At 36.4% G+C, this 15,350-nt stretch overlaps 1 protein-coding gene across 1 annotated transcript in view; it reads left to right on the top strand.

The window, feature by feature from the left end:
• ZPBP (zona pellucida binding protein) overlaps positions 1 to 12,680 on the top strand; it is a 32,442-nt gene extending 19,762 nt beyond the window's left edge. Inside the window, exons 5-7 of the mRNA XM_052788186.1 lie at positions 2,190 to 2,266; positions 3,936 to 4,113; positions 11,259 to 12,680. Coding sequence (XP_052644146.1) covers positions 2,190 to 2,266; positions 3,936 to 4,113; positions 11,259 to 11,350 — 347 coding nt within the window. The 3' untranslated portion in view covers positions 11,351 to 12,680. The remainder of the gene's footprint in view (positions 1 to 2,189; positions 2,267 to 3,935; positions 4,114 to 11,258) is intronic.
• The last annotated feature ends 2,670 nt before the right edge of the window (positions 12,681 to 15,350 follow it).

Raw genomic sequence — 15,350 nt, 5'->3', positions numbered from 1 at the left:
AGTGATACAGTGCATTCTGTAACTCCCCAGATTACCTTCATCTAGTCACCTACAACAGGTGTATAAAGGACTCCATGGATGTGCCTTGGTCTTTATAATCAGCTTCCAAATGACAGACTAAGGCTGGATGTCTAATTTTCAAGAACTAAAGTTAAATGAGGTGAACTTCAGCACTTGTCCTTCTTTAAGTGGCAACAATAAAAGAGGGAGACTTCATAATTTTCCATTTCCTTTAAAACAAAAGGAGCCTAAAGGAGACCGGGGCAAAACTGAGTTGCCAGAAATACTGAGTTGGCTTGATTTAAAGCAAACCATTAGATGGCTTGGGAAGATGTCACCAAATTATGGGATATTTAAGGATTCTTACTGAGTGTGACTATGTATTGCAATAATTATAAAACTTTGTATCTGATATTTGGGTGTGTTGATACACAAATGAGTTCATATGTAAATGAAGACCTCACAGTGTCTTAGTTACTTATCCTCCTTTGATAAAGTTTAGTTACTAAAAATACATTTTCACTTTAACATGAATTTGTTTTCATAAAACGTTGCCATTAACAGCTTTTCACTAAAGGCATTAACTGTGGAAATCTCTGTCATGTCAATCCAAAGAAGGTTGTTTATTGTTCTTGAGACTTGTTCTCAGAATATTCCTCCTGAGCACTGAAACCATATGAAAAGAAAGCGTCAACTCCTTCATGCTGTGAGTGAGGTCTGAAGGAACATGTAAAACAGTCCCAATATATGTTTGGTTCACTTGAAGTACTTTGTTAAGAGATATCTAAAACCAAAATAGATGCAATTTATAATTGTTGAGCTGAATCTACATAAGAACATCTGCAATATTTTCTTGGACTTACTGTTCCTAATTATTTCAGCTCTAAAAAGGCCATTGTTTTCATGTGTTGTATTAGATTAGTCACGATGTATCAACACATGCACTTTGGAAAGATCCCTTTCTGAACAAAGTATACCAATTATGCTTCATTTTCCATGTTCCAATTTTAATTTTCTTGAAAATTAAATATAGTTGCTTATAAAAACAATGAAACTATTAGCCAGTTGTGTTTCTCTGAAAACTATTTGTAGTGGATAGCATGATGTATCTGAAGTCTCATTACTGATAGTGTAGTTAGTTAACTCTAAGGTTATTGAGACTACATAAATGAGATTTAGCCAATGCCCAGGCTTTATAGAATATTTGAGCATTAGGAGGAGAAATTCTCCAGTTAGAGATTTAGGTGGATGTAAACTTTGATATGGCCCAGTGGTAAACTACACATTCTGAGGTGGCTTGAAGTCTTAGAAAGTACTTTTTGACTTCTAAGTAGCATTTGGTGTTTCAGAATTACTTCTGTGATAGAGGTATTTAAAGCTTATCATATAAGCAGTTAAATTCACATGTTAACAGATAATTTTATTTTTAATATGGCAGCTTACTCTAATGTCAGTTCTGGAGAGCAGTCCAGCAGCTTAGTTAACTGTTTCCCAGGCCTTCACCACAACATGTTAGTACTAGTCAGTTGATAAGGAACGTGGACCCCTGCAAATGGATTACTACAATGTAACTATGCTTTTTCTTCAGTCCATACTTGAAGTCTTCCTTTGGTTCTATGTGTCATAGGCATTCCTATGAGAATCTAAAGGGTTGCGTGGGCAAGGCTCTGGAACTGTTTGTGCAGGGAGGGGAGCAGGGAAAATGTTTAAAAGCGCTAGATATTGCCCTGATTGATTGTTCTTGAGAGAAAACTTGAGTCCATTGCAGAAAGAGTCAGAAGCCTGAACTGTTAGGGTTCCTGGATGACTGTTTTAAAACCTGAGTCTTCATAAAACCACAACAGCAGGCAGGTAATTAGAGAGTAGCTTATTTCTTTTGAAAGGATTCAGATATTTATAAATCTGGGAAGACTCCAGAATTATACATTTCCTTGCCATTAGAATTTACAAATAAATGACAGTTCCCATAAGATATTTAAGTATACTGAAAATTATACATAGATGTATAATATCTATAAGAGGACAAGCTCTGTGATTTCTTTAAAACATTGCAAGTTAGATGTGAAATATAGTAAAATGTCCTACATCCTTGCATCAGAACTGACTAGAATCTTAAATGAGTAAATAAAAAAATAAATGTCAATTTCATTGACCTTGTTCTTCTATAAACAGATTGTGTTTTGTTATAGTTGCTTCCTTAGACAGAGAAAAACACAACAGACTATGTCAGCAAAGTGCTTGTGATGCAACTCGTAGACTAAACAAGGTATAGTAGATGGAAGAATAAACAGGCAACTAACATAATAAGCTACTCTCACAATAAAGTATAATAACATAAAAAATGAAACATACTTTGTTTAGTAAATTAATAAATTGATATAAAAGTTTTAGTGGATATAAAATTTGTATCAGTTAAAATATTCTATTGCTGTTTGGCAATATTGCTAATATTCTATTGCCATTATGGATAAGGCAGATCATACTATCAGTCGATATTAAAGACAGTACATTAAGAGTATGAAAAGTGGCAAGACAATTGGGAAACTTTGAACATGTGCTATCTTATAAATATCAGACGTGCTGTTTCGCAATGGGAGTGCCTTTCCATCACTTCAAAGTGATTTTGTTATTGATCTGGCAGAATTTTAGCTTTTGAAGGCATTTGGCTTTTACAGTAGAGAACCAGAAGCCAGAGTCTTGCTTACTAGGTTAACTGTTAATTCAGAGGTCTTAAGGGAGAAAGGAGAAAGGGGAAGGGAAGTACAGAAGGAATACCAATAGCAGGTATGCAAATCATGCTTTGGGATTCCAGTGGAAGGGTGAGGGGGTCTAAAATAACATTGTGCTCATTAAGCAGCTTCCATCCTGCCCACTGAAAAAAAACCCCCTAAATTTGTGGGGAAAGCTCATGATCAAAGTTCATCTTTTTCATACAGACAAGAGGATCAAATTAAGAGAGCATGAGTAAATGTGGTTTTGCCAATTTGTGTGTGTACTGAACCTTGCAAGCCTATTGAAGGGGTTTTTTTTCTTTCCTTTTTCTTTTTAGCTTTCTATATATATAGTTAATCCCTGTATACAAATGAAGCACTGTCTGGATATGAAGCATTGATACCTTTTACTGTTAGACTTTGTCAGATTGCTAATGGGTCTATTTCTGTTACATACTTTATATATCTTAGCCAGTTAGAAGTCACATTTTTAATTTTAACTACTGTGGAAGACACTTCATAAAAAATGGTCCAAAATTCCAGGGAAAATAAAGGATTTTTAAAAATAAACATTGCCTTTGGCTAGGGAGATGGAGTAGATGAGATGGAATAGAGCTCCCGAGCTCCCTTGTATCCTAACACTTCTGTGATTCTGTGGTGCTGGTTCTGCACTGATTGAAAGGAATGTTTTTCCTAGCTAGGACTGTATTTGTGCAAATCTTTTTGAGTAAGGGAGTTAAGTCTTCTGTGATTATATTTGATTGATGTAATAATAACAATAATCCCCTCATTTAACTTGGCCTCAGGACACCTTTGGCATTTTCTTTTTATTGAACAGAAATAGCTAATAAAGATGAAAAGTATGTCTGAAATGTAAGTGGACCTACATACGAGTACATATGTAGATGGGAAAGCTGCAAGTCTATTGATGTTGGACTACAGATGTCTAATGTAGGCAAAATTGCTATGGATTAGCTTTTAAAGTTCTATTTGTATACTTCTGAACACTTTAAAAGACATTGCATTAATTGATCAATGTTTATCTATATTAAAACCAACATATCCAAGAATATCAGATAGTCCTGTTTCCATTCAGCTACAATCAAAAGGTTTAGTGATACATCCTTTGAATCTTAATCCTAACTCATACTTACATTCTTTTGTCTTGTATTCTGATCTCTTTCCATCAAAGATTCTGAAAAAATACTATTTGTTTCAATTTAGGCAAAACACCTTATAGAGAGATTTTTTAAGCAACAAGTGGAAGTTAGCAGGAAAAGTTCTGAACCGTTGCCTGAAATATACTACATTGAAGGTACTCTGCAAATGGTATGGGTTGATCGCTGCTATCCAGGATATGGAATGAATGCTCTAATACATCCAGACTGTCCAGAGTGTTGTGGTAAGTGACAAATTCATTTATCGTACAAAGTATTAAGTAGTGCTACAATGTTTTTTGCTCTGCTTGAACTCAGTACTTTGCTATTTAACTTTATAAAATTGTTATGCCATACTGTTTCGGGATGTGATCCTGTCAAGTCTGTCAAGGTAACCAGTACTACATCAGGTTCGTACTTGGGTAGACCTCTCATAAAAACCTTGTTGATTTAGATTTTAAGCCAGACCTGCAATTTCTGTGGACTGATTTAAATTAAATTGAATCAGATTAAGTTCAGACCTCTAGATAGCAGTGGGGTTTTTTGGAATTAGCACAGAAAATCTGTAATCTGACAAGGTATGTTTCAAGTGCTGTTTTACAGTGAGAGAAACAAGACAATTATTTTTGTTCTTACATTTATAAAAGGGGGCATAATAATGCAATGCTTTCATCTAATTACAAACTTAAATGCTACATTCCAGATCTGAGTGAAGCAAGAATAAAAGATAAAATAATCACTCTGTATAGCTTTGCAAAATAAATTTGTAAATAGCTGTGATCCATTTGGAAGAATAAGGAAAGAGGGGGGAATGAATTCTGGTAATTTTATTTTTGTCAATCCTCATATTAAAATGAGTGATACTACCCTCCTTAGATGCTAAGGAGTAGATTGGTGTTTTAAAGAGTGGTTCTGCCAGATTGCATTTTGCCCAAGAAAAGGTTAGTCATATGATTCCCAAATATTGAGCCTGAAGTCTCAAGGGAACAATGGAAGCAAGACACATAGAGAATAAGTCTGTAGTCAAGCTTTTGACAGAGCTGATTCCCTACAGACCTAGAAATGGTGAAAGAAAACACTGGATTACATATTGAATGGCAGTTTACAGAATGGAATATGCTTTTGTGGTGGGTTGACCCTGGTTAGATGCCAGGTGCCCACCAAAGCTGCTCTACCACTGCCCTCCTCAGCTGGACTGGGGAGAGAAAATAGAACTAAAGGCTCGTGGGTCGAGATAAGGATGGGGAGAGATCACTCACCAATTACTGTCACGGGCAAAACAGACCCAACTTTGGGAAATTAGTTTCATTTATTACCAGTCAAACCAGAGTAGGGTAATGAGAAGTAAAACCAAATCTTAAACCACCTTCCCCCCACCCCTCCCTTCTTCCTGGGCACAGCTTCACTCCTGGATTCTCTATCTAATCTATCTACCCCGCCCCAGCGGCACAGGGGGACGGGGAATGGGGGTCGTGGTCAGTTCATCACATGTTGTCTCTGCGGCTCCTTCCTCCTCAGGGGGAGGACTCCTCACTTGTCCCCTGCTCCACTGTGGGGTCCCTCCCAGAGGAGACAGTCCACCACAAACTTCTCCAACATGGGTCCCTTCCACAGCGTGCAGTCCTTCAGGAGCAAAGTGCTCCAGCGTGGGTCCCCTGTGGGGCCACAGGTCCTGCCAGGAGCCTGCTCTGGCGTGGGCTTCCCATGGGGTCACAGCCTCCTTTGGACATCCCCCTGCTCTGGCGTGGGGTCCTCCCCGGGCTGCAGGTGGAGATCTCTCCACTGTGGACCTCCCCGGGCTGCAGGGGAATCTCTGCTCCAGTGCCTGGAGCACCTCCTCCCCCTCCTTCTCTGACCTGGGGGTGTGCAGGGTTGTTTCTCTCATATGTTCTCACTCCTCTCTCCAGCTGCAGTTTCTGTGCTGCTGCAACTTTTTCCCCTTCTTAAATCTGTTCTCCCAGAGGCTCTACCACTGTTGCTGATGGGCTTGGCCTTGGCCAGCAGCAGGTCTGTCTTGGAGCCGGCTGGCATTGGCACTCTCGGACATAGGGGAAGCTTCTGGCATCTTCTTGCAGAAGCCACCCCTGTAGCCCCCCCTGCTATCAAAACCTTACCACACAAACCCAATACAACTTTGAAAAGAAATAATAAAAATATGAAAGAAGATAGAGACAACTCTAAAGTTGCAGGATGTGCAAAATGTTTCCATATGTGATTGTTTTTTCCAATTTGTTGCCTTCATCAGAAGGAACTTAAAATTTTTGGTCCATGTCTTCCAGCAAAAAGTGACAAGTATCTGGATGGGATATATATAATATCAAATTTATTAATTAATTTATTTTAATACAGAATATTGTTGTACATGATTTCAAGGTATGGTACATGCAAATCAAGTTTAGAAAAGCGTGTCGTCTTTAGTATGATTTGTTTTGTATGGACAGCTTTGTTTTGGGCTTTCCCCCAGCATATCTGACTCCATTCTAAACTAATTTGTATTCCTTTTTTCTTCAAAACACAACTTTCATTTTAGCTCTGGTGGCTGTTTAACATAATTAGTAAAAAACAATACTGTTTTCATAGCTGCCATGCTCCTTTGCCTCCTGCACTAGACAGAAACACTACATAGCTGTATGCCAGTGTCAACCCAAGAAGCTGATCCCTGTTCAGATGGGATCGTAACAGACACCTCTTTAGCAGACACAGGGGCAAGCTTTCACACCTGAGGTACTCAGTCTGAAACAGTTGGCCCTGAAACTTGACTGATTACTACTTCCCATAGTTGAAGATGTCATTCTGTCAGCATGCTCAAACATATACTCTTTTTCCTTAGTTTACCTCTTGGTAAAATCAGTAATTACCTTTCCCAGAATCCAAACCACCATATCATAGGCAGTAGAACTGAAAGGGTCCTCTGCTTCTCATTCTACCTCAAGGCAAGATAGAAGCTTCAGTTATTCCTGACAGAATATACCTGCTACCTGTGGCTGCTGGCTGCTACCTGTGGCTGCTACCTGTGGCTTCTTGTTCTGTCTTAGTAAATCTGGAAATGATTCTATTAACTTATCTTTGAAATAGCTTTTGTGTATCCTAGAAGACTCTGACCATTTTCTTCTTCTGATATTGTCTTCATTGAACTAAACCACCTCAAGTTCAGTCTTTTTGGTCATGTTTGATAGACCTCATTCAGCCTGTTTACTGTCCATTACAGGTTCTCTACATTTGTTTTCAACGCCTCAAATTTCATGTAGTAGTTCTCAGGAGACCATGCTAATATGGGAGAATTAGTTGTGATTTGCTAAAATCCCTGGATCGGTTACTTAAACAGAAAATAAATATTTTCCCTATATCTTTGTTAGTGGGGTAGCTTTTTCCAAAACATGCACTTACTCATAGAAGCATTTTGATAAATACATTTCATGGCAGCACAGCAGAGTTCAACTTCTTGGGTTACCCAAGTTTCCCTTGTAGTTGCAGGAACGAGGTCCTATAATCCAGTTATAACAGTTTTAAGGTCCATTTTAGAACTATTAGGGAGTTTTGGTCTCTTTAGCTACTCTTGCTGTATAATTAGAAGATCAAGCTTTCAATCTAAATTAGTTAATGAAAAGTTCATACTTATTTGCCCTGATGGGGAGAATGCCTTTTAGCTTAAGTAGATTTTTTTTTTGTTTGTTTCCTGTTTTATAATCAGAACAAGTCAATTACTTTCTATCTGCTTTTGTAATAGTTTGCATTCAGCAAACCTATATCTTGCATGCCCTTTTTTGAGTTTAGTATTCTTGCTCAGGGGTGATGAGAATTTAACATGGTATTTGAGATGAGCTCTTACCAGTGCCTTTTACATCAATAGTGCTTTTCTTTTGGTCCTAAGAACCTCTCTCTCAAATGATCTAACAGTAACAAGCTTCCCCTTTTCATTGTGACTGATTGTGCTCACAGTCCTCTTTAATGAAACAAATATACAGGCCTTTCTTATTATTTCTTCCTGCCTATTTAAAGCTTGTCCTTATTCACAGCTTCTACAAGTTTTGTTGTCAGCATAGTCCATTGGGAATTTTTCTGATAATCATGTTAGTGGAAAGATTTAGTAAAGTGTGTTTAAGGGCAAGCTCATGAGTAATCCCTTTAGCAATTTCTCTCCAATTCTTATTTCCCTTTTAAGCATCATTCAGTAGTCTTTTTTTTAAAATTTCATTCTAACCATAGTCTTCTGTAGTTTATTACATTTGTATGTACTGCTGTATCAAGTGCTTTCAAATTTAATTACATGTTTATCTTCATTGTAAAACAACATTGGGTTGTATTACTTTCCACTTACCTGCATGTGTTTCAGCATTCATTCATGAAATCTTTACATAGTATAGAAGTTTGCTCAGCTGTTCTGTGGTTTCTTGGACTTTTTTTTCCTTTTCTGAAAAATTTATAATAAATTTCTTACCAGTCATAGGTTAGCACCAGTCATAGGGTATCACCACAGGTACACTGCAAACCTCAGATTATCATCTGTGTTACCCTTTAATGGGCCAGTTCTATTTTGGAACATGGAAACAGACGTTACTCAGACTTTCTAATTTAAGTACATTAAACTTTGAATAGTCCAACTGTTTCTAGTCTCTGGGTCTTGATAAGGATATGACAGAATGGGAGAGGTTATGGACTAGGCCTAAGAACATGGAGAAATAAAAAAACCTATGCATATTGTCTGCAGGTTTCATAAACAAACCTACTCTATTTTTACTTCTCATACAGCAAAATAACTAGATGTTCAGTTATACCTGTTCTCTTTCCTCTATTTTTAGAGTATCTGGTTTCATGTAGTTTTCTAGTAGTTTTGGTTCCTCCATGCTGTTGTGCATGCTCTGTGAACAACACATCATTTATTTTCCATTGCCATCACACAATTTGTGCACTAAGCATAACCCTTTCACTTACTGCATCACCTACCAATCTAAATCTCCTGTATTAGAACTTGCATTCATTTCCTTCCCCATGCTTCTGTCTCATGTTCTTTTATATCATACTATATCCTCATTTGTTTTTTCCCCCCTCTGCTGTTATGTTAGAATGGCATTAAATACTGAGGTATCGTCACCTTCTACTCCCATTTTCTAGTCTAAATCTCTTTCTGAATTAGTCAATTAGACATGTTAACCTGATTAGTCACTGTGTGATATATCTGTCTTTAGAGAAATCTTGGTAGAAAACACTGGTGGTAAAACATATCAAGATTTTGTTCATCTGGTACCAGATAAGCCTCAGGCAGAACCTTTTACTGAGTGATTTTGTAGAGGCAATGACTTAAAGACACAGAGTTAGTGCTGATTAATAATTCTTTTTAGTCTTCTGCCTCTGTAGAACAGTCTTGAATAATCAGAATTGATGAGTACCAACCATCTTAGAAATTTCATATGGTTTTATCTTAATTTTAATGTTTTTCTGCTTTTAAAGCCCTATTTTATGTTAAATAAAGCACATCATTCCAGGATAAGTTAATTAAATATTTTGCCAACAGCTACATGAGGTATGATCCACCATTAAATTTTACTTAACATATGCAGTTGAGTCACTTCCATGTCATCAAAATTTCTAAATATAATTTTTCTGCTTTATAAATAATTTTATTTTGAGAGGTTTTTTAATCAGATGCAGCTGTGAGATTAATAGAGTACAAAATGTTCTATGTTTCTTAGGGCTTCTCTGGAGAGACAATTTGATATCATACCCTGTACTAGCTTTATGAAATATTTTGTCATGTATTATTCTGCAGAGCTTGATTTCTGTGGTATTTTTAGCAGACTAGGTACTGAATAGTCAGTTCTAATTTGGTTTTCTTCATTTCTTTCGTATCAGTATGGTGATTGTTTATACTACTGAAACATAGTAACTTGAAAGTTCAAAAGGAAATACATTAATCAGGAGAATATTGTAATACTCCTAAATATCAGAAGAGTGCAAAATACTAGTTATCTTATAGGATACAAGAACAAATTAAGACATTATGTGCATTTCATGAGAGAATATTTTGCTAAGATGTTTATACTTTCAAAGTCAAGGTACACCAATAGGAGTTTTTCATTAGTGAAAAGATTGAAACAAGTTAAGTTTACCACTTAAAGAAACTTTCCAGCAGCTGGGTAAATAAGCTACAGGTCCCTACTTCAGATTCTTTTCTCTTTTTCATGCTTTCTGCTAGACAGCAAACAGATGACACTTCTGAGAAATAAACTTTTATCCCATTGTAAGAGAAGTCTACCTTGCTCCAATTAAATAAACTGAAAATTCTGAAGGATTTACTAGAAGTGTGCCTATAATCTTCAATAAAAAGAGTAGAATTATTCCTCTGGTACACAAGAGGATTGATTTTCCAGACAGAAAGTTTGGAAATGCCTTTAGTTACATGTATTTGTAAAGGTTTTGTCTGTCCCATAAAGCCATCTTGGTCTGCCTATACTAATGTACAAGAAAGGCAAGGTTTTGACATCATCTGCAGAGGACTCCTCTCACATTTCATAAGAGCTCTAACTCCTCTTCAGTCAATAGCAGTGGCAAAAAACACTAGGCAAGCTAATAACAGCCACTGGGGATCAAGTGAATCCTGCCAGCCTCAAACAACAAAGATAAACCAAACCAAATACTGAAAATACTGCTGAAGGTTTGTGCAGTAGTAACTAAGAAGTCATTATTAATCCAGGCAAAACCCAATAACCAGGTAAGCGCTGACCCTGCAAAAGGAAGGATGGTCTTAATTACCTTTGCATACTGAATACTAATGCTGTTAATTAAAGAGCTATCCTAAAGAAAGGCTACCATTGCCAAACTGAAGTATGATTCAGGACAGTCATAACCAAATAGCTCAAATTCTCCTTTTTTCTGTCAAGAGCATAATGCTGAGTTAAGTCTTTTGTGATGAAGTCATTCTGCAGATGACTGTACAGACTTCATCAAATCGCATAACATGACCTAACAGGAAAAAAAAAATTCATTCAGAATACTTGTTCTGCATCATACACTGATTTCTAGTTTGATATATTATTTTTGCACTACTTAAAAATTACTGAGCTTAGATTTCAGCTTTATTTTGTCTTGTATTACTTTTATACAAGCAGCTATACCAGTTTATTTAAAACATTATTGGATATAGGCCATATTAAAATGTAATTGATGGACATATCCCCTGTAAGTAGATGGAGTGAAAAGGGATGAAGAGAAAAATATGGTGTAATAAATAGATGATGTATAATATATATACAATTTTTTCATCATCAGCTAGCAGAATGCTGGAAAGAAACTGATGTTTTTTCAAATAGATAAAGATGCAGTCTAAACATTTCAAATGTAAATATTTTATCACTAAATTCCACATTTTGTCCTTTATTTTTTTTGTCCATAGTTATATGCAGCCCAGGATCATACAATCCTAGCAATGGAATTCACTGTCTTCGGTGCGACAGCAGTTTGATATATGGAGCAACAAAGTGCTAACAGCTGAGGGATTTGCACTCTTGAAATAGCTCTTACATATTTTAATGTGATAATATTAATAAATATTTTTAAAATGTGTACAGCTTGTTTTGGTAATATCAATAGAATGCAATGATTAATCAGCACATTGGTAAAATATTTGAGGTCATACCACTTAGGACTACTTCATTTTTAAGGTCTTTAGAATATCTGATAGGTTAATACCAATAGAGACAACTAACTAAATTGTAAGAAGAGAATACAGAAGTAGAGGTTATTTTGCATACTTAGTCCTTTGCTGATAGACCTCAGCTCCTCCTGACACAGACTGGTGTAAGGAGTCTGTGTTGTAGTTTTCATCTACCTGTCTGTTCAGTTGTTGGTTAAGAGGATTATGGTGAACAGCTTATGCTGTACATCCAGCACTGAAAGGTCACAAATGTTGCAATGTAGCCTCAAATGCAAGAATACCCTAAAAACGTTCAAGATAAATTATAATATCACTACTGACCGGTTGGTAACCTCTTCCCAAAGAATGTAAAATTCCACTTGGGTCAGCCATCTGTTCCACCTTTAAAGATACCATGTTGAGCATAACCCTGTTGCTCTTGCCTGAAGAAAACAAACAGTAACATAAAATACCATGGTACTTTTTATGACATTCATCTTCTTTACTTAAGACTGTTGAGAATTACTAAATGGTTGGCTCAATGCAGTCCTTGTCATTCATTAAGAAAGCCTTATTTAAGTTGGTATTCAGTAACAGAATCCTGTTTAAACCCATTTGTTTTGTATTTGCAGATCATACCCATGCAAATTGCAAAGTTTTTAATATTAGAGTTTATTTAATAAATATTAGAGTTTATACTCTTTTTCCCCTTAGCTCTTTCTCCTATCTAGTTCATGTATAAAAATGAGCTACATGTAAAGGCCATTTTTAGCTCTTTGTCATATCTGGAAAATGGGGTTTGTAGGTATTTGTTTTTTCAAGCACAAATATGTACTACAGGTTTAAATATGTATGTCTTCAGGAACTATACTCTGAAAAAAGGAATAAAAAGAAATACTGTGCTACATCTAAGAAGTAATTTTTCAATATGATGTATTACCTCAAGATACTATACTATAAGCATCCCACTAATATACTGTTTACATGACAGAGCCTGAAGCTCCAAATATATTATATTTTGATGTGAAGGACACAAAAAAACCAAAACCAGTACATTTGAAAGTAACTAGTAAGACTGTATGATTTGCCTTTCTGGTTTGAATGAACTGAAGTAACTTTTATATAAAACATATGCAATTAAGACTTTTGAAAAAAATGGAAAACAAGCATTATTAGCATTCTACAGAGTGACACTTTATTGCTCAAACACTAGTATAAACAGCATAACTAGCAGAATATATAAAATAGCTCTTTTTATCAAATGCCATTTGAAAATAAATAGCTGGGAAAGAGCATGTTAAAAGAAGTTTAACAGTTAAGAAATTAAACTCTATTTAACTGTAATCCATAGAATGACTAAAGGCTACCTGTTCCTTATTTTTGTGTGGTAATTAATTAGAAATGAACAGACCACTGTGGTGTTATATTAGGCTGAAGCACTGCACATTCATATGTTATCTCCATAATATCCCACTCACAACAACACTAAATTAGTTAGCATTAGATTGAATTATTAGTGGCTAAAGAGAGACCATAGTATGTAGTATTGTCTTTGAGAAAATACTTTGTTCTTGTTAAAAAAACACCATACCAAGTAGTATCAGCACATGGAACTTCCTACAGTATGGATAGCAAATTAATTTGAGAATTACCCTCTGAAATGAATGCAGCTTTTTTAAGGCAATAGCAACATAGATTAAGCAGCATTTCGACATTTTTATGTATTTACCTTCCTGTTGCACATCAGAAAACAGAAAGCTCTGGCTGGCAGATTATTTCATCAATTAAAAGCATTTACAGAATTGTATCTATACTTTGAGGGAGAATAATAAAGCTGATGATTGATGTAGTTTTCACTGGGCTATTATACACACTAGAATATTGACTTTCTTCTCCGTTCATACCTTTATGGATTTTAGCAGAGTACAGAAACGATGGGTTTTGGTCCTCCTGATAGGTGAAATTAATTCACGAAGTTTACAAATCCTTTAAGGCTTACTGGAAAAAGTAAAGTAAGTGGTTATAAAGGTTTGTCTTTAATTCTGCCTGCTATGAACAAAAGCACTTTACGTGAGTATTTGTGAAGGTTCTCTCATTCACTGATTGCAGTCGAGTACAGATGCTTTATTATAGGTGCAATCTGTGGAAGAAATCCTGATCTCAGTTAGCAGTATTACTCTTGGTTTATGCTGGCTTAACCAAGAAAAGAATTCTTATTTGTCAGTGCATACATGCTGTATATATAGAAATAAACATGTCTCATTGCTAAAATACTTCAGGTTTTCTCTCCTGTACGGTTGGAACCAGAAGAAAGAATTTCTTTGCATATAAAACCATGGAAAAAAGTTTTGTTTATCACACAATCATAGAATGGTTTGGGTTGGAAGGAACCTTAAAGATCACCTAGTTCCAGCCCCCCTGCCATGGGCAGGGACACCTTCCACCAGACCAGGTTGCTCAAAGCCCCATCCAACCTGGCCTTGAACACTGCCAGGGATGGGGCAGCCACAACCTCTCTGGGAAACCTGTGCCAGTGCCTCACCACCCTCACAGTGAAGAATTTTTTCCTAATATCTAATCTAAATCTACCCTTTTTCAGTTTAAAAATGTTACCCCTTCTCCTACCACTGCATGCCCCTTATAAAAAGTCCCTCCCCATCTTTCCTGTAGGCCCCTTTAGGTACTGGAAGGCTGCTGTAAGGTCTCCCTGGAGCCTTCTCTTCTCCAGGCTGAAGAACCCCAACTCTCTCAGCCTGTCGTCACAGGATAGGTGCTCCAGCCCTCTGACCATCTCCATGGCCCTCTTCCGGACTTGCAACAGGAACACGTCCTTCTTATGTTGGGGGCCCCAGAGCTCAACACAGCCCAAAATAATTACATGTTAAACTTGCTTTCATTTCCTCATGTTACATCTGCTGTGCGTTTTCTATTTTTCCACATTGTGTGTGAACTGATACTTGCATTCTTATTTTCACCATTTTTCATAAACTCACCTCTTCGCGGTGAGGTACAATCTGTGCACACAGAAACACTCAGCACACTTCACTTTCGCAGCGGAGTCCTGCGGTTTGTTCAGAATCTGCAGCAGTGCTCTATATCCCGCTGGAACTGGCGTGCTTACTGTTTTATGTGATATTTTTCCCTTTTTGCCAAAGAAACATGAAGTAGGCTAACTTCTTGAGTTCTACCAAATTGACAAGATTACTGGCAAATATAAGTGGCAAACTCAACATTTACAATCAATAGATTATACATACTCAACAAGACTAACTTGCTATTCCATTACTCTATTCTGCCTATTCTTTTCAACAATAGCTTTAATTATGCTGTGTATTTCTTAAAAGCAATGATCTTTTTAAAAGCAGGAAACTGTTGTTACAGAAATAGCATTACTATTAGCTAATAGCCCCAAATGAACCTAACATGAACAATGTAACAAATATTTCTAGTAAGTTGAGAGTTGATTGTTTTTAAACATCAGCTTTTGTGCTGCTAAGTATGTCAGTGTTTTCCTATTACCGATTAATTAATATTCCATACCAGTATTTCCACATAGCCTCAACAGGTAAACAATAAAATCTTTTGACTTCTCTGTAACTGATAATTGACATACAAGTTTGGAGTTTCCCTGTATTTGTTTTAAAAGTGTATAAAATGAATGAGGCACATATTATATATAAGCAATTGGAAATACATACTAGGTTGTGTTTATTTTTTCTCTGCTATGGGAGCTGTTTAATGTGACATTTCAAATGACAAAATTTACATTTTCAGCATGGTTGAGCATAAGTATTTTCTAAGAAGAAAGAGGATTCTGGGAAGGAGCGGCTATCTTCTCAAAACTGAAGAAGT

The sequence above is a fragment of the Harpia harpyja genome, chromosome 5, assembly GCF_026419915.1.
Source record: "Harpia harpyja isolate bHarHar1 chromosome 5, bHarHar1 primary haplotype, whole genome shotgun sequence".
NCBI lineage: Eukaryota > Metazoa > Chordata > Aves > Accipitriformes > Accipitridae > Harpia > Harpia harpyja.
This window is presented reverse-complemented; position numbering and strand designations above follow the sequence as displayed.